This window comes from Ischnura elegans, chromosome 1 (genome assembly GCF_921293095.1).
Source record: "Ischnura elegans chromosome 1, ioIscEleg1.1, whole genome shotgun sequence".
Taxonomy (NCBI): domain Eukaryota; kingdom Metazoa; phylum Arthropoda; class Insecta; order Odonata; family Coenagrionidae; genus Ischnura; species Ischnura elegans.
This window is the reverse complement of record NC_060246.1, coordinates 143903281-143922957: the sequence shown is the minus strand read 5'-3', so window position 1 is coordinate 143922957 and position 19677 is coordinate 143903281. Positions and strand designations below refer to the sequence as shown.

Here is a 19677-nt window from a genome sequence, read left to right as displayed (position 1 = left end):
ACCCGACTAATTTCAACCCTATAAGTGTCATTCGCAAGCGGACTGGGAGTAGTTTGAATGGATGATATTTTTCAAATTGATTTTTTTTCGTCAATAATCGCTCGTCAAAGTTTGCGCACGCCGAAGCTTGGTCGCCCAAAAGAACTGAAACTCTCAATTTCTCGCCGGTTGCTCTCTCTCGTTAGAGTTCATTCGTGATTCGAGCCGAACCTCGGAACGGTTGAGAGGCAAGTCGGTCGAGGTCTCTGAGAGTGCCAGGGTTATTTTTCGCCATTTGCCTCGTTATTTTTTTTTTATTTGGCCGCAGTGCAATTCCCTCATATGTTTGGCCGAGGCATTTTGCGCAGTGATTGAGCTTTATGTGCTGGAAAATTTTCCAGGGTTCGACTACTTTCACCTCGGCCGCCCACATCAGCAGTCCCCTTCGCCCGGGAAAATAAAAATCCCGAAACGGTGACGCTAATGTTCTGGACCGAAAGAAAGCTGGTTCCACCTGGCTGGATATTCGGCAAAATGCCGCCGCCTTTTTTCGCTTGCCCAGTCGTTTGATCCGCAGCACTGCTCCAGGTCACATGAGTCAGGATCCTTCGGTAATTGTTGGTCACCCAAGTACGCTAAACTCAATCAAGCTTAACTGAGTCACCCTTTTTGAACACTGCTTATGTTTTGAGTCTGATTAAAAGCTATCATGATATTTCGGAGCGTGGCCTTTATCGTGGGAAATATATGCGAGAATTTCGTGGCTAAAACTTTTTCAAAATTTTAGTATCATATTTTATGTTCTCACATCTCTGTTTTATTACTTACATACATATTAATATTTTAGTCCCAATGAGAAATTACGAATAATTTCTTTGGGGCATAAAATAATACCTACGTTTGCTGCCAGAGAAATTAAGTATCACAAAATCGTCTGAGGCGAACCTAGAATTCTTTCCATTCAAATATTGATAAGAAACATTTAGTTCATTCATTATGCATAAGAGCTCTCTTCTTCTTTACTTGATGTCACCAAAATTTTCTTCTATACATGTATTCACTGATCGCAGTCAATTCTTGGGAGTGTCCATGATGTTTATAATCATGCCTTAGAAATTTATAGCAGCTAAAAGTTGCTATAAATGCATAGCATTTATATGTTTTATGTTATTTCCAATGCAATTTTGAAATAAAAGTTCGCTCCTTCTCTCTTCCCTTCAGAGTAGCCATTAAAATCCAGTTTTTTCAATGCCTCTGCCATTAGAGATCCCCACAAATTTAAATGAGACCTATTTTAATGAAGGGTTATCCTTAAATGCATTAGGTATCTTGGAACGTGGGAATCATTATATCCATATGTTTTCTGGGAACAAAAGCGACATGATATTAGTCGTGGGAGAAGGTACGCCAGAACCCTACGTACTCTCAGTAATTGCAGGTACTAAGGGCACTTCCTACGGTGGAAACGTTCACCCACCGTCGCGATTGAAGCCAGTGACTTTGCAATTTGAGAATTACTCTCGTGGGCTCGGGCTGGAATTAAAAACGAAAAAAATGCAGGAGTTCCCGTATTTTCGTGCGTGCATTGAGGGATTCACATGCGTGGGACGAGTGAGGACACTCCGTATCTCCGCTAGCGCATCGCATTGCGTGTTCTTTGATTGTGCGGGCGTGTGTTGGCGGAGGTTTGCCCACGCGGCAATTTCAAGCCGGAAGTGCAGAACCAGCCTTTGAGCCGGAGAGGACCTGCGCTTGCACTCAGGTTGCTCGTTTTTTTGCCGTAATGCAGTGCGAGGAAATGCCATCACGTGGTTAGCAGTGTGCGTTTTTTTTTTACTCCGATCTACTTGCGCGAAACTTCTTGCCATTGTTTCGCTGTCCATTGAGGTCTCGACTTCGTGGTTGCTCGTGTTGCAAGGAATTTCAAATAGAATCTTGATTATTTAAAAAGGAGGAACATACCTTTTTTGGCGAAATTGCCGATGCCCTCGTCTCGAATTTTTGCTAGACTAAATCGCCTTTAACCAAACTTTTTTTTGCATTTTATTTGGTTTACACCCTCAGCTCATCAGCCTACCCACTGTGTTCATGCGTAGTTGCATCCCAACACCTCAAAACTCGCTATCTCTGATAGCATGCGCCTTTCGGACGTTAATTCTGAGAGGCTTCGCTATTATCTCTGAAACTACGGCGTATATCTATAGGGAAAATCATGGTGGCCTACGGAAGTAACGCCGAATTTTCTCCCATGTTAGACGTCAATAAAACCATCAGTTTGATTTTCTTCGTATTCCCTTCGGTCTCAGACTTGAGGAAAGTGGTAAATGCTCGTCCCAGGCTCCAGAATACGTGCGTCGCAAGTAATCTTAAGGAACCGCGCTCAACACAGGCACCTCTGACCACAGCGCACGTGAGGCTGCGGAAAGGTCTTTCTTTGTATGCTTGCCTCCGTGGATTAATATCGCGCGGAAAGATGAAAGGACTTGTAGTCACCTGCGACTCGCGAGGTTGTACGACCATGACCGCGTGACCGTACGGCAAGCGTGGGGCAGGGGCTAAATTCCTTAGCTCCTAGGACCCGTAGGTCACCACCGCAAGTGACCATTATCTGACCATTCTTTCTGGTTTAAAGCGAGAACTTTTATTTTGTCCGTGCGGCTGATCTAATTAGCAATTTCAAGATTGTGATGTGCGCTGTAAATCACATGTGATACACCAGGAGTAATATTCAATTCAGGATTATCAATTCGAATGTTCGTATATTGCTGCTTCTCCAAATTCTAGTTACGAAAAAACACAAGGCCTTTGACAGATCCTCCATTTCAATTCCTTTTGCCCTTGATGAGATCCTAGTAGCAATCGCCTTTCAAATGAGCATGAGCAAACGGCTAAGTTGACGGCCGCCGCAACGCAGATGCCTTCGCCATCTGGGAGTGTGCTGAGAAACGACGCGAAGAGGAGAGACGTGCTGTCGACGGTATTCGGGGGAGTTCATCGTGGAAGGTGGGCATGAGGTTATAAGGATTGCAATGCATTTGAGGGATAGAGAACTGCCACGGATATTCCAGGGAACAATCCCTCAGTTTATTAGCTTACGCTAGTGAGTGCAGACCGCGTATCTCCAATCACGCAACTGGGGCATTTCTTTTCATTTAAAGTGAAAGTAATTTTAAGATGAGCCCAGCGTGGTTGCCTAGTGAGTAGAGTGATTGACCGCTGATCGAAGAGTCTCAGGTTCCAATCATACGTGAGGCCGTCGTACTCCCACAAATCAAAATTCTAAAGTCTAAGGTGACCCTGTGATAGGAGGTATTATATTCACTCCCTGTTATATTCAATCGACTATGGCTTGGTCTCGGGTGACCTCTACCCTCACCTATCCAAACCAACCTTCGGGTTGAATCACTGAGTGACACAGTAAGGCACTGCAGCTCCGTCACTGTATTCGATAAGGAGCGGAAGCGAGACTGAAGTTATACTGCGGCGGAAGTGAAGCTTACCGACTTCCACACTCTAAAAGCTTTATCTTCTAGGAATTCCATTCATGCCTAGGCACAGAGTTGTATTTCCTGTGCGTATACCGCCGTTAGCCCTAGATCCGCTGACGCCTCAAACCTACGAGAATTTTCACTCTCTGTCGTAAATCTATGGAAATAAAAATAGGTTACTCACCATTGTATTATTAAATACTATTATGTAAGAGCTCTGAGGACATTAAAATGTTTTTGTGCATCGAATTATCAGAGTTTAAATATTTTTGGTTGGAATGTCCCGATTTCTCACGATATTTAATGCAAATCACATCATTGCCGGCATCTTCTCCCAGATTGCCCGAGGAAAGAGGTTTTTTGAGAGGTATGGAATTTTTTGCGATAATAGGATAAATAACGCCGTTCATCTTCAAGAAGAAGCAGTTTTAAATTCAATTGAATTTCAAATCTTTGCGTTAAGTATATAATAATGATTGGGAAATCTTCGGCTCTTTCCCCCGATATCAATACGATATTGTGATAGCACACGTGAATGGTTTCTAATTGTTTTATTAAACGGCCTGGGCTTTCTTATTGGTTATTTTTTTCACTAGTAGTTAAAGCTTCGAGTTGGCGCATGGGATATTTCTTGAAAATGCGGCGTTAGATTTTACTCGATTTGAACCACGCGGGCTCATTTCTGTCAACGGCAGAACCGCAGTGCGCGCGCAGATGTTCATTTTTTCTTCATTCAAACCCTCATTCGACGCCGCCAACACTTTTTTTTTTTGCCCCGTCCCAAATTCACTGGTTCGATTTTCAGGTCCTCTTCATCATTTTTTGGCTTCCCACCAAATACGCATTAACTCCGACGGACCCCGGGTTACGCGTGGAATTGCCTCCATCCACCTTAATGATGATTGCGACTCCCTCTCTCGTCCTCCCCTCTCCCCCATCCCTCTCTCTCTCCACCAGTCCCGCTTCCAGACCCCTTTGCACTTTTTTCCGCCTCGTAATTCTGATTTCCCTCCCATCTGCGGTGATCAACTCCTCCTTCACGTCTCCTTAACTTCCCCAGCGTCATCAAAACTCCGCTTCCTTCACATTTGCATAGGCTAATGCCGGAGAAATTTCACCCAAGCTCTCGCTATATAATTTTCCATCCACTCTGCGGTCGTATGTAGGCACGAGCAAACGTAGCTAATGTATACGCTGTTGCGCTGCTTCTATTGCATCAATCGTAACTCTTGTTGTGTCACTTTCGTTGCTCAGAAATGATTAAAAGGGAATTAATTACTTTTTGAAATGTTGACATATACATGACGATTAAGCAGAATTTTCAAAGTTCAAAAAAAATTTGCTAAGCCAATTACCCACTATACTTTATTATTATGGCCTTCTCGGAATTTCTCGCTAGATTATAGAATTATTAATAGCTATTTCTATCAATTATGACGACCACTATTTTAAGGTAGCGGCGTTAATGAGTGAAGCATTGAAAAACTGTTCCGCGGTTAGTTCACAATGCTCATATGTCTGAAAATCACCTTCAATTTGGCGGTGAAACGTTTCATTCGAGTTGATTAACGTTTTTCGTGAAGAACCGTAATTAAGATCGAATAATTTGTGTACGAATTTGTAGTGCGCGCACCTCATAATTATTTCCGTCGTTGTACGTGCCTTGTTATCAAAACGTCCCATTATGAGCTTTCTGAGCCTCTGCTCCATTTATCTACGAAATAATAGTACATTTGGCTTCATTTTAAATATTAATTACCTTCTTGCGTGTAAATATTTACGGGCTTCAGCGGTAGATTGCCCATGACGTGCCCCATTATATAGCTCTTTACGGCAAGGTAGACATTGCATGTCAAATAATAATTTACGAGTAACAAAATATTTTTAGCTTTTTATAGAATGGAAAAACCAGTGTTTTTGTGATAATTCGTCTTTTCCAGTTTATTTTTAAAAAATTGTCTCGCATTATTGGAATGTGTGCGGGAGAGACGTTGTTGTTCCTATGATACGTTTCCCTTGCGCGGAGGTGGCTTTTATTCTTGCCTCTCTGCCTCCAGGGCACATTTCGGCGTCAGCGAAGAGCTGAGTGACGTGCCATGGGCGGAGCCATCGCTTTTTCCCCCCAGGACTTCCGTCGCGAGACTGAAGACGCCTAGCAACCACCACGCGCCGTGCGAGCGTTCATGTCCAAGACCGCAGCTCCCCCTTCCTCTCCTCTCCCTCGTGCCCCGGCATGCGCTACGAAGGAGCCCACCTCCCTCCATCTGTTTTTGTGGGTTCTGGAGAAGGGTAAAATGGAGGGTAACAGTCAGAGTCGAGGGCATGGCCCTTGTCGAGGGTTAGGGAAAGGTGAGGTGGGGTGTCGAGAGATTGCTTGAAGGATTTGGCCGATAGCAAGAGCCGAAATGAAGACGTAGCAGAAAGTTGGGAAAGGGAACTTCGATGGTAAGGAGTGGTTGGTATGTTGTGTGCTAGTACGGATTAATTAGAAGAAAATAATCCGAATGGTTGTTCATCAAACTACGCACCCCATGCGCTAGAACCCTGATAGGTTTCTGCGGAAATGTTGGAAAGTTGGCGAACCATATCTTCCATTCTCCACCTCTCCCTAATACGAGGATATAGGAAAATGAAGATTTCCTAAATTACAGCATTCGTAATTTTATCTTCATGGAATGTTGTCCGCAAGTCTTCTTCTATCATCCTCCCGCGATAAAATTAGGCGCACCAAGGATTTAAACACAGTTTGATTTCATAATTAGCCAAAAACTAGTTTTTTTTTGATTTAGTAACCAGTAAATGGGAAGAACTTTGCATGGTAGCATTGGATATTTTGGTCGTAGTTGTAGTCTTCTCCGGAAGCAAAACCGACAAAGGCGTTCTAGCGTTCCGAGAAAATGCGGACTGTTGAAAGATGTCTCAGGCCATGCTCATGAAGAGACGGAGGTTTACCACAGGAGGGTGGAGGAATCAAAGGGAAGGACGACGGTCGTGAGAGAGGATGCTGGCGGATATTGGAGGGAGGCACATTGAGTGGGATTAAGCCATTGAAAGGTGATTGGGAACGGAGGTTTTTGTGCGCGCAGAGGGAAATCCTGAGATGGAGACTAATCCGATCCCCGAGTTACCTTATATTCCCTGTATTATATCGCTCTTATCTTCTCCCTGCGCCTCCCACCCCTCCCTCCAATCGCTCTCCTACTCCGGACTCTATCATTGAGAGAGCAGCTTATCCGATTTTCCCTTCCCTCTGTGCCTTTCATTTTAATTCCTCCCCTTCAAAGCGGACCCATAACGATTCCCAGGACTATTTGGATGTCTACTCTCCGCAGATGCTGTCTTAATAGCGCTCACCCTCAAGTGCTTCTTCTCCCACGATGGCGTCTTCCTTTCCCTCTTTCTCAGCATCAACCGCCTTTTTATGATTATCACAGTGATATGCATTCGTGGAAGAGGTTGATGGTGTGGTCGTTGCTCGTAATTAACTCGCGAAGAAGTTATTTTTAACCATAAATATTGTGATGCGTGTCCATTTCTGAGGGGCAAGTTAAACTAATGGGAGACTAGTTCGCGTAGAGATGTAACAGTTTATCAGGTCTCGCTTGGAATAGAGTCTGAAAGGGAAACTGCATTCGAAGTGGAAGGGAGATTGAGTGGCCGATTGATTTATTTCTTCGTCGTCAAACTAATTCATCTCCAGGTCACCCGAATATGATACGAAGTACTGTAACCCGGGTCGTGTTATAACTTATAATTAAAGGTTAATGAGTGAAATTCGAAAGTTTTACTTACTTCCATCATGGAAAGTTTTCGCATAATTTTTCTTTAAACAATTCTCTGAGACCGTGGAATGCGCAAGAAAAGATATGAAAACCCATTTCAGCGCGTTTGCTATTGCTTTTATTGCTTTCATTACATATTAATGAAACTCTCTTCCTTTTTGCCGGTACCGTACATTCACGACATTTTGTTCAAAGACATCCCATTCCCCTTGTTTTGATGCTATATTTAACTTTTTTTTTCCCTTTTCAGTTCGCATCAGACTACCTTATCTTTTTCCTTCGTCTTCACCTGCCGTTTCTATGTTTTCTCGGCCCATCGATTTCTTTTCCTTGAATCCGTGGAACCGATAATTGGGAGAACGAGACGGTCTTCCGACTCGGCTGTCGAGTGCTATCTCTTTCCGATTGCCTCTTTCAATCCCTCCTCTAGATTTCGGTCCGCCTTAGACTCCGTCTCCTTGTCCAATCCCACCCCCTCCTCCCTCTTCTAGTTTCGCCTCCTGTCCACTCCTCCTCTCGTTGGCCGATGGCTCGAGATGCTTGGAGCGTCTCGCTGTGTCCACTTCTGGGAACTCTCCGCTTAGAGTTCGCTCAGCCATGAACTAGTTTCCTTTGTGTCGTCAAGTCTGTCACTCTTCCGGATGGCGTGTCAAAAGGTGGGATGGTGGGGAATGGTCGAGCGTCTTTGGCTATCTCCCCATTTTCTAAGACACTACGAAAATTTTGCGTTTCTCGATGGAAGTCCCAGAGCGGAACCAGCGATTTTGAATGAAGCCGCATCGTTGCCGCGTCTTTCAGTCACAGTTCAAGGGGTGTTATTCTCTCGTGTGCGAAATATCTTGTTTGAATTACGTTCGCGTATTGTTAATTTATTATTAGGAAAATTAAGATTATATTAATAACAGAAATCGTCATTTCAATTCATGAACTATTCTAAATTCATCTCTCGGATGAGCTGTTTTCGGTGGTACAGGAATAAATAAATGTCATTTAGGTCTATGTCCTTATAAATTTACTCGCAGAAAAAGAATCAAATATATCGGTCACTGAGAATTTCCCCTCCATTGCGATTGTAATTTCCAATCCACGCGATACCTGCCCTCTCCATTCCCTCTCCGCCTCGCCACGTGCAATCCCTCCGGATAATCAGGGTGGTAATTGTGGCCGAAGAGCGGTCCTCTTGGGGAGCGACGCAGTCCTATCCATCCGCTCGCGTTCGATGATGATGAACGAACGTCCGCGTTGCTCAAACAATCCGCGCGGTCCCAGCAGAAGACGTCCAACGACTCTCCGGTCGAGCCAACCGCATCGGCTTTCCCGAAAAAAAATTCGTGATCCTTTTTGGGAGCGCTTCGTCCGATTCGGCCCACCCAAGCTGCTGGGGATCCGACATTGGAAAAGAGCGAAAAAGATAAAAATTCCAAATTAAGGGTTTATTAACATGAGAATGAGATTTCTCTCACCTAATGTGTCCTTGCCAACAACCTATTGTATCTTTCTCGATTTTTTTTAAGTTTATCCATCTAAGATAATTAACTTGCAGACAGGAAAAATGATCTGCTTCAACTTCAAATAGGTTATTTTTCCTGTCTATTTGACAACTTTGTCGAACCTATTAGAACCCAAATTCTTGGCGTTTTTTATTTATTCTTTTGAAATTTTATAGTTTTTTTTAAATGAAATTCTGCATCAATTAAAGTTCTCGTTTGAGTTACCTATGTTTCTGTGAAGCATATTTGTACGGCGATTTATATTTTTTACCGTAATTTTTCGTCGGTTTGTTACGTCAAGCAGCAGAAAGTTTGTAGGTAAAGAATGAAAGTGAGGGAAAGGGCGTCGGCAGTGCGATTGTCGAGGATTAAGATGGAAGATTGCGAGTGAGGATATAAATCCATGCGGTCGTCCAATTGCGAGGGAAAGGACCGAGTTAATACCGTAGGTATCCCTGCGTTCGCTGCGCAATGGCCGATGCATTCAAATGGCGGACGCATCATCAGCGGTTATTGTTCGATGGGTCCTGGGCCTCTCGAGGCCCTCTCGCGGTCGGAAGGGCAAGCCATGCATGACGGTAATCCGACGTCATGTACGCGTCGGGACCTCAAGTGACGGAGGGTAGGCTCGCATTCAGCCCAATGTTCGATCGCCATTTCGACCTTCTGCTGATTGATCATCCTCACTGACCGTTTCTTATCTTATTCTTTGGCTTCGTCAAAATTTCATGATTAAGTGGTTATTTTCGTGGTAACTCGAGGATTTTCGATCAGGTGAGTTCAAAGCCATGGAATGCACGTGGGTTACTACTAGGTTCCATTGTGTTTTATCGGAAATTAAACCAGAGATCTTCGACTTGACTCGAGGTGATCTCATTACGGTCAGTCAAGGATCGCAATCCAAGGAAAATGAAGGCTTCCAGGAAGCCACCACTTCGCATCAGAGCCGCGCTCCTTAGTAAATATGATAATTTAAAACGACTTCAAAAGGGTGGGGAACACTTCAATTGGACATATTCTTTCCATTAACGTTTATTTTACGAAGAAGTATCAGGGTTATTATAACATCCATTATTAAGTACTTAATTTAAAAAAAATCCACTTCCCGTAATCAGTGGCCTCTGCTTTTGGCTACTGACATCGCGCGCTCTCGTTTACATAAAATACCAAAATTCGCCTTTTAGGAATTCCATAGGGATCTTAGTATTCGAGTGAGTGGAGCACTTGGCTGTTGATCGAGGCGTTCCGAGTTGAACTCCTGGGTGAAACCTTCACGAAAACAGCATCATAATCCTCGAAATGGGAAACGAACTATCCTGAATGTGTGAATTCACTACTCTCTTGTGGCCTAGTCCGGGGTTAGCTCTATCCTCACATAACCAAACCAACTTTCGGGTTGAATCAGTGAGTGAGTGAGGAATCCTCTCGTCCAATATTTTCCTCCTCCCCTTCCTCGTACTCACTCGGCGCTCGTTCGTCTCCCACGATAGCTCGCAGTAGCTTCACTCTCAACATCCGTGTTTCCCATCTCATAGGCTTCCCTCCACTCTAGGAACATCCTCTCTACACTCAAAGACCAATTTCCGATCATCATAACGCCGCAGCCCTTCTCCTCCTCCAATAGTGTTTGGGGGAATTGCGGGGTCGAAGTGGCATGATGGTATCGGAGGAGTAGAAATTTCCCTTTTTTTCGTGCACCGGTGATCTCTCTCTCTCTCTCTTTCTCTCTCCGTGGCTTTTCCGTCCGCCGAAGCCATTTCGCCCGCTTGGATGTGGAGGGCCGCACTGCGCCACGAAAACGGCTGCGCCCGCATCCTTGACGGGATTCGCGACTTTTCCAAGTGAGCCGCCATTCCGAATGACCAGGTCGGCAATTTTTTTTTTCGAGCGCTCGACAAATCCCCCATAAAGCTCTAAGCCGTTCGAGTCGACGAAAATAAGTTCGGAAAGTGCGATGAGTTGGGAGTCTTGGACTGGGGTGAGTGAGAGTTAACTTCGTTGGGGTGCAGCCGTGGCTGCTGCTCTCATTGCTGACTCGTGCGAATTCCTTCTGATGCATTTTTTATCCATCCCTGCGGAGGCCTGAAGTGATAGCTTTCATTTGACTACGTGGAGACTTGATTAAGGATCGCAAATATATAGAATTTTTCAATTCCGAGGATGGGAATTTATACTTAACATGGGGAAGTGAATGTACTTGTCCGAACTTATGGCCCATGAGCGCTAAGCTATGTATATTTTGGCACGACCAAGGCTAGAGAGTGGATCGTAAAAAATCACCCTCCCGCATTGAGAGTCAATGCATCAAAACCTCTCCTTAATTTGTTTATTATCAAGCGATCACGTCATCGATGTTCAATCCCTTCCGTTATCAATCAAAGTCATTATTTCTGAAATTATGTTTCAGGATCAATGTTCACGTTTTTAACAAAATTTTGGTACTTATGGTTCCAAAATATTTGACAAAAAATCTTGGAGAAAAATTTCGCCATGGGTGGTGTACATCATTAAACCATGCTTGTGTGCCTGATGGAAAATATGTAACGCCTTTTGGCGGGATAAGAGCCTTCACGCGTTAAATTCCGGCCGCAAGCAAATTAAAAAAAAAGAAAACATGCAAAGAAGAGAAAAGGGGGAGGGAGAGCAAAGAGGCACACACATTCCTCTTGTTTTCGTCACCCGAAGGCCATATATCCTCGCGAGATCACACATGATGATTGGCTGACGCGGCATGGGACGGACGGGTGCTCAAGATATGAGAATAACGGTGATTAATGCTCGCGAGAGCGTCTCGGATGCCTCACGCATGTCGAAGCGGAGGGTGGGATATTCGCCGGATGAATGAAAGGGAGCTCTCTTTGTGATCGAACGCAGCGCCAGTGGAAGGAGGAGGAACTATCGAGGAAGGGGGGGGGGGTGCGTGAAATTGAAACTGGCGGAGGATGTTGTACAAGTCGTTTCCTCTTGCTCTCTGCACTCCCAGGGGAGGCAGATGAAAGGGTGCAGTCGAGACGCCGCCGGCCGCCGAAGAGAGAGTGATCCCGCGGTGAGCAGCTGTGGGTGGGGAGAGGGAGGGTGGATGACGAGGAAGACGAGACTGTTCCCACCGTTTGGTCCCACCGTTTGGTCCCGCCGTGGAGCCATCCTCAAACCTCCGCATTATCGGAATATTTCCTGCAACAATTGCGTGAGTCTATGCGAGCTCCCTCTCGAAGCGTATAAACAACCGCATATCCTCCCTATCCCTGGAATATTAGTAGTAGTATTGCGAATTAGGGTACGTCGACGGCAGGTCATTTCGCACCGCTACTATACCATTTAATTCTGATATTTCTATGGAAATAAAATAAAAGGATAGCCACTGTACATTTAGACTTCGTTATATGGGTGAGCAAACTTAAATTTTATTAAAAAGACTTATTTCCTTGAGGAACCGAAGGGTATTATTTAAATTGGTAGGGTGGTTCCCTAGAAGGGATTGTTGGTCTCCCCCTAGATTAATCCTTCTCCGCGCGTCGCGGTACTCGTCAACACTGGAATACTTTTTTTGCTAAGTCACTGTAGAAATATGATCAAAATTCCCAGGTGTAACTCTTTGCCTTCGCGATAAAATGAAAGCAGCCGTTAATGATTTTTTCCGGTGTGTCACGCTTACATATTCGGTTTGTTGCCTGACGTTCCCTGGCCGTTGCTGGTCACTTTTTCTTTCCCTAAGAAACTAGCAAATGACGCGAAACGTCGGGCAACGAGCAGAATAGTTTCGCGGTGCACACACGAAAAAACATCACCAACAGCTATAATGCACGCGAGAGTTTCGACCAAAAAAATTTTGAACAATTTTGCAAACTTCGTAAAATCCGCATTTGTTTATTTGTACCTTCGGTTTCACCCAGTAATCCGTCTTCACGTACCAATAATAATTTTGCAGTGGATTTTATCAAATTCTTCTGAGCTTGTTCTGAGTTCACGTTGCAGAAATATGGGTGACGAAAGGTTTGCGGCTTTCCTGGTGAATGTTTTGCAGCATCCCCGCTTACGCATGTATGAGAATTCACCCCAAAATATAAGATAATGGCCACCTGAGACGTTCATACCTATGCATTTGCTCTGATATCGCTTCTTAAGGTTTAAAATTAAGTTGACATCATAATGCTTAATTCAGAGTCTTGGTAATTATATCCATTTATTCAGGAACGCAATTCAACTAGAAGAGAGTACTCAAAATAGAGAAAAGTGAATAAAATGTCATCGTATTTTCGTTCCAATAGGATAATCAATAAGGAGATGATATCAGGAAGTGGATCCATTTCTCTTTTCTTCGTTTCCTTCCCTCGCTCCCCGCTAACTCCATTCTCGGATGATATTCATAGCGCGATAGTCGTCGCACATTGCTTCCCCACGATTTCTTTATCACACACTCCCCGTCATCGTCATGTGGCTCACGCAGCCTCAATGGCCCCCAACCCACCCCGGGTGATCCCGGCCGCTCCCTTCCAGCGACCAGCCCCCTCCATCTACGAGGCGAAGGCCCTGCGATCCGATTGGCGGCCGAGATAGGCGCACTTGCGGGTCAGCCCCTCGTCCAGGGCCGTCTGCCGTGGTCTTCCAGGGAAGGGAAGTGGGTGTGGGACCACGGGATAAAAGGTCGGGTAAAAATGTGGAAGCTCCCTCCTCCTTCGCTCATGGGATTTATTGAGCATGAAGCAATTTCCCTTTTTGATCGACTTTCGTGGCCCTTCTCTCCCGCCGCTAATTGGATGGGATGCCCCTCGTCCACCCCGACCCCTCTTCGGTCCGATATCTACCTACTACCGCTTCTTGCCTCGCTCCTTCTCCTCCTAATAGAAATGGGCTGAGCGATTACTTTGCGATATCGGTTACAACTCATACTGGTACATTTAAGGATCAAGTACCTAGTAGCGATGACTTTGCACCCCAGATTCCCATCTGTATCCACTTCGCCTAACGATTCTTAGCACTCCTTCCGCAATTTCGGCATGTACTCATTTCCAATGACGAATCCTTGTACTCGCGATTCCTGTCTGTACCCACTTTTACTGGCGGTTTCTTGGGAGATGGCCGTCTTGCGGCACTAGAATCAAAAATGGTTCGTGTATCGAAGCCATAATCGTCTTCTGGTTCGATCATCACTTCCGAGTCTCGTCCTTACGATTATCATCATTAGCGTGATTACGCCCCATCCTTTTCGTCTCCGCTTTGGAGGTTTGCTCAGTCGAAGATGAAAGCGTTCTTGGGTTTGTTGTAACGGCGCAGTGTCTGCGCCGGAGAACAATGGCACAACTCCACTCTCTCGACTTATTCCATTATTCCGCGAAAAAAAGCTGCATTAAATTTTAAGAAGGGTTCGAGGGGGCGCTGAAGGGGCGGAAAAAGAAGAATGGGTACAATTTTCTTGTTCCTTATTGGTGCAAAGAAGGAGCGTAACAAATTAAATGGCCGGAGCCAGGGATGCACAATACTCGGTAGTGTCGAAATCTGTATGCGATGATATTGTGGATATAGTGGTGCATGCACGTGTCTCTTCGGACTATCTTTCTGTTATGCCGAGCCACACGTTATATTATGTGTAGAGGTATATGCATATTTTTTTAAGAAAAAGAGAAATATCGGGGTAATCGAGGTTGTTCAAACATAGCATGGATTCTTTAGAATTGGAATTCTTAGTTTTGTCATTATTTAGTCAAACGCCTGATAAGTGATCCAAATTCAGACGACATTGGAAACGGGAAGCTGTGCACTCATTGTCAGTAGAGAATATATTTAGAGTCCCGAAGCTTTTTATCTTCGGCTCTGGGTACAATTAAACCAAGCGAGGAGCAAAGTAGAGCTCATAGATCATTCTAAGTTTTTAGTTAACGAGAGTTATTCTATTCACCGTCTTTTAAGTATTTTAATGGATTTCAGTATTTGGTATCGATGTCACGCGATGTAACTAAATGTATCGAATCTGATGCGGTAAAATGTAGATCTTAATTAAATAAATGCCGTGTATAATATCAGATTACTCCTTGACTCATGCGTCTCATTTTCCAAGGTCTCCTGCGAAATATGCTCTCATGGAGCGCAATTTTGCCGTCGGAGAAATTTGTATTATTCGTATCGTTCATTAGGAGAAAAGGTGTGGAGGGAATGAATCCACTTATTGGGAGCGAGGGATCTCATTAAAAACCCCAAGTGTACACTGCGGGTTCGCAAAAGGTCGCGTTTGATGGTCACATCACATTTAGTGGGCAGCGCTCGGGTTTTTGCCCGCGAGCAGGCGAGGTCACTTTCTCTCTCATTACGAGGCCATGGCGAGGTAGCGTCAGTCTCATTGCCTCTTGGCTTGCGGAATAGGTGTATTATAGGGCTCACCAATAGATTCCCTGGTCTCTCCAAAGGTGCCCATTCCCGTCGCTAGATACGGAGAGATTGCGTAAATTGGATGATCCAAACCTCTTTATTCCTTTTTATGCTTCTTCTCACCGGAATGACTTCTGAATCGCATTCCATACTTCCTGTCGTGTGAAAAAATCGTGCTAGTTGGTATAAAATTCATTTTTATATCGTCTACGGGGGAAAATTTTTAGACGTAACTGATGTGGTACTTTTTATCCTGAGATTCCAGGAAATATTGCCTACTATTTATTTTATCCAATGAATCGATTATTTCTTTTTACCTGTTGCCATCCGCTGTCGTTGCGTGTAGAAATTTTAAGGGTTTATGGAGTAGTGACTTGTCAGACTTGCCTTCATTTTGAATATCAACACAATTACCGCGTATTTTCTTGGATTTGAAATTTTAATGTTTGAGGTGAAGGTGAACGTTGGCAAGTGTTTATTCTATACACTCTGATCATTTTAAGATGATAGCTTCAGTGTTAAGCGAGTAATTTGCAGGTAATAAATACAACATGGGTTTACACGATTAAGAGAGCGTGATGCGTCCCTTACTTACGGTTAAAATCAACGATTGCGAAGTCTGGTGGTCTACGTTCAGTCATTGTCAAAGCTGTTGACACGCGTTCCTCCGACTTGTTTCACGGAATCATGTGACCGCATTTTCAGTCATTTGATCCCTCGCAAAGCATCCGTGAATCTAGTCACGCCTATACGGCAACCCATCTGCCTAGGATAGGGATACTATCCGCAAGGAGAGGCGTAGGAGAGGGTGGAGAGACCTATCTTCTAGCCTTTGCCTTCCCAATCCGAAATTCATTCTGGAGCGTGTCCTTTTCTGCTCGTCAGCACCCGCGGCCGCTTTTTCCTTCCCTTCTAACATAAGATCGAAATGCGTCTCGAGCATAAAGTTTGGCGACGTCTTAAAGAGTGGGCATCTTCTATTCGGCGGAACTAACTCCCGTCGCTTGCTCCCGGCGTTCCCCGGCTCAGGATGAAGGAAGAGACACTTCATATCGCGTGTGTGAAATCCGAGAATTAAATTTCGCCGAATAAGCGAAACTTTTATCGTCACCATACCTCTCTTGCGTCCCCTCGGCTCGTTCATATATTTTCTCCGTTACGAAAGATTCCGGATCACCGGCGCCCTCCCCTCCCCTACTCTCTGACATGCCTCTCTCTCTCTTCTTTCTCGCTTCTTTTCTTCCTTCCGGAGCGTGACGTAATAGTCGAGTGGCTCCCTTTATTATTTCGCGCCCTATATTGGAGAGAATGTTCCTCTGCCACACTCACTACTCTCCCCCGTTGAAATCCTGAAAATGAAAAATCGTTCATCTTTCCAGCGCACGTGTGTCTGAAGTTTTTCCACCTCTTTTCATTTCCACGCTCTCGACCGTTTTCGGGTCCTGGCAACTTGCGCCGCTCCTATCACATTGCGCACGGGACGTCCGAGATGCTCCACGGTCCACCCACGGGCCAAAAATTTATTTCCTTCGCGTTTGTGGGGGCTTCTCCACGACAGGGAAGTGCTGCACAGTTTACTGGTGAAACCCTTGCTTGGATACGCAGTGTTGTTTAGTATCAAAATAAAATTGGTGATTTTGCGCATGCTAAACCATGATAGCGGTTAATTATCCTAGAATTGTATGTAAAACAATTTTTATAGGACTAAGGTTAGAATTTTTCCGCTAATAAATCCTTTAAAGCGGCGTCAGTAAAACAAAACTTCTAGAGTTACCATAAATATTATTTTCATCTTGAAAGTCATCCGTTAATTTTATGCATAAAACCTAGTGTCTTGTCTCCGTTCCTTTATTTCTTAATATCCTTCCATCATTTCATTTCACTTCATCAAAATTGAATCGGATGCTATCAAAGAAATGATTTCTCAGGTTTTTGCTGCGGATGGCGGTGTCAATGGATGTTACTAGGTGATAATGCGTTATATGCGTGCAGAAATCTATGATCAGTTTACTGATGAACCAACCTGTAATAGCTGTAAATAATACTGCCATAATAACGGGTAAAACGCCGTACGGCACCAAAAATCTTCCAAGAATATTGTATACCTACGAGCTAACTCATGCACTCGGTATTCATACAATCAGTGGCGGATTCAGGATAAGGACAAGGGGAGGCAAGGCGAGGAGCTTGGGGGATAAACCTCCCAGCAGTTGTGGGAGTCCAAATAATTTACCTGTTAATTATTTTATTGGATAGTTTATGATTTTGAATTGTAAACTTATTTATTAGATCAAATAGTTCTGTTGACTGATAATATTTTTTTCTTTTTGTTTCGCAGGCGGCGGGTTGGCGGGTGCAAGCGGCGCCTCGGTCACTGCCTTCGTTGCCATGCTGGGCAGCTCGCTGCAGCCGCCGCCGCCGGCACCCATCCCGGCCCCCTCCACCTCCTCCCCCGCCCCCTCCGCCCCCTCGCCATCCTCGTCGGGGGCCTCGTCTTCGTCGGCCGCCCCCGGGGCCGCCTCCGCGCCCTCGCCCTCCGGCTCCCCCTTCCACCACGCCCACCACCACACCCACCACTTGCCGCACCCCCCGCACGCCCATCACCACTTCGGGAGCGCGGGGCACCGGGCGCCCGGCGGCCTCCGGGTGCCCTGGCCGCCGCCCGCATCCAACCACCCGCCCGAAGGTGAGTACTTCATCCCGTTTCTTCACTGAAGGAGCCTACCACCGTCGTAAATCGGCCTGGTAACAATATCATAAACAGCAGCATGGTAGCCAGGTGGTTTGAGCTTTTGGCTGCTGACCAAATGGTCGTGGGTTCAAATCCCGGGTGAAGTCTTGGGACACCCCACTGTAAAATCCTCCAAGTGCGAGGTGGCCCAGTGAAAAGATTTGGCCCTCCTCAACAGAGTGTCCGAATACACACGCCTGAGTCTTAAGTAATCTCTATGCTCACTTATCCAAACCAATCTACGGTTTGAATCGCTGATTGTGTGTGAGTGATTACTATTATAGCCGGCCAGTTGTGGTTATTAGGGAAAATTCTGGTGCCTGGCACCCCTGTTAAGTAGAATTGGTTCAAAAATGTCATTTCTCACGACTATAGATATAAATTCCTTGTATTATTGTATATTTTTACGAGCGTTCAAATTTCTATAAACCTCCCTCATGAGGATAACATTTACACGAGTTTAACATCGCTATTTGCTTCGTACAGTGTAAGCACTTTCTGAAATTTTCTTTCTTTGTTCTGTCAAATACGCATTTGCCTTCTTCACATTCATGCAGTTTCATTTGTCTATTCCTCTTCTAGCTTAGAGGATGGTGAAAAGAGTCACCAATGATTAAATGTTATTCGAATAATGTCAGTGGCTTTTGCCCAACCTTGGTGCCGTGATTATTTTAATTTGTCTGTATACATCCGTCAAGATATAAAACAAATAATAAAATAATACCTTTTGACATGAATTGGATACTTTTCTCAGCAAGTCAGTTTCCAATTAAGTCCTATGTCCAGGGGCGCCGACTTACAAAAAATATTGGGGGGGCCCAAACCGGGGATCTTGCCCCGGTAAATTTTATAAGTAGTGAATTTTAAGTTTTTTAAGCATTTTAGAAGAGTCATATGGTCAACATTAGAACCCTGATCACTCAAATCTCGATATCTAGACACTCCGGGGAAAATCGACAAGCCTGACACATTTTTTCCTCACATCTGAAACGAATTTTTGGGGGGCTCGGGCCCCCTCAGGCCCCATGGAGTCGGCGCCACTGCCTATGTCATCTGTTAATTACGCCAATGCAAGTTGCGTGGAGGTGGCTCAGGAGTGGGTCCACATGGGGCTGTGTTTTAGGGGCGCCTCGCTTCATCCTCGACCGGCGAGCGAGTGGCTCGAAGGCCGAGGCCTGGCGAGGCGAATTTCCCCCGCCGCTGTCGCTCCTCGTCACTACTCACACTACTATACTCGCCGATCCGAAAAAGCCCTCTTCCTTCCTTCCTCTAGGGAGATAAAATTTTGACACTTCCACCTCCGCCCCGCCCTCTTTTCTTTCCGCAGGGGGTGCCGAGGAGGGCGAGGGGAGGGGAAGGGGCACGGCTCCTCCCTCCCTCCCACCTCACACCCTATTCCTATTTTCGGAGAATAGGGTACGAACCCTTGCTCCCTTCACCACCAGCCTGAAAGGTCCTGAAAGGGGAAAAAAGAGAATTCCCGTTCCCCTTCCGTTGCAAACCGCCGTGCGTACCGAAGTAAAGATTATAGGGGCGTAGACTTTTCAATACATAATTTCTTTTGAATTACGTATATTCCACCGATATTTATTCCACACCGACCGCGGTTCCGGCTGAGCGTTGGATCACGGTCCATAAGTGTGTTAACCGTGAATATGACGTCTTAACATGGAATATATTAAATACTATCGAACTCAATGTGAATTTTTTTCTCCATGATGTGACTTCTGATGGAGTTTCTTTCACATAATATGCTGCCACCGCATCTTTGTTTTCACGTCTTGAAATAATGATCTATCCATTGAGAATTTGGCGTAGTTTTTGAGTGGTCACTCATGGGGCGG

At 45.1% G+C, this 19677-nt stretch overlaps 1 protein-coding gene across 1 annotated transcript in view; it reads left to right on the top strand.

Moving 5' to 3' along the window:
- Nucleotides 1-19677, top strand: part of LOC124166085 (mucin-12) — a 584458-nt gene that overhangs the window by 529277 nt on the left and 35504 nt on the right. The window contains exon 2 of the mRNA XM_046543750.1: nucleotides 17441-17788. Coding sequence (XP_046399706.1) covers nucleotides 17441-17788 — 348 coding nt within the window. The remainder of the gene's footprint in view (nucleotides 1-17440; nucleotides 17789-19677) is intronic.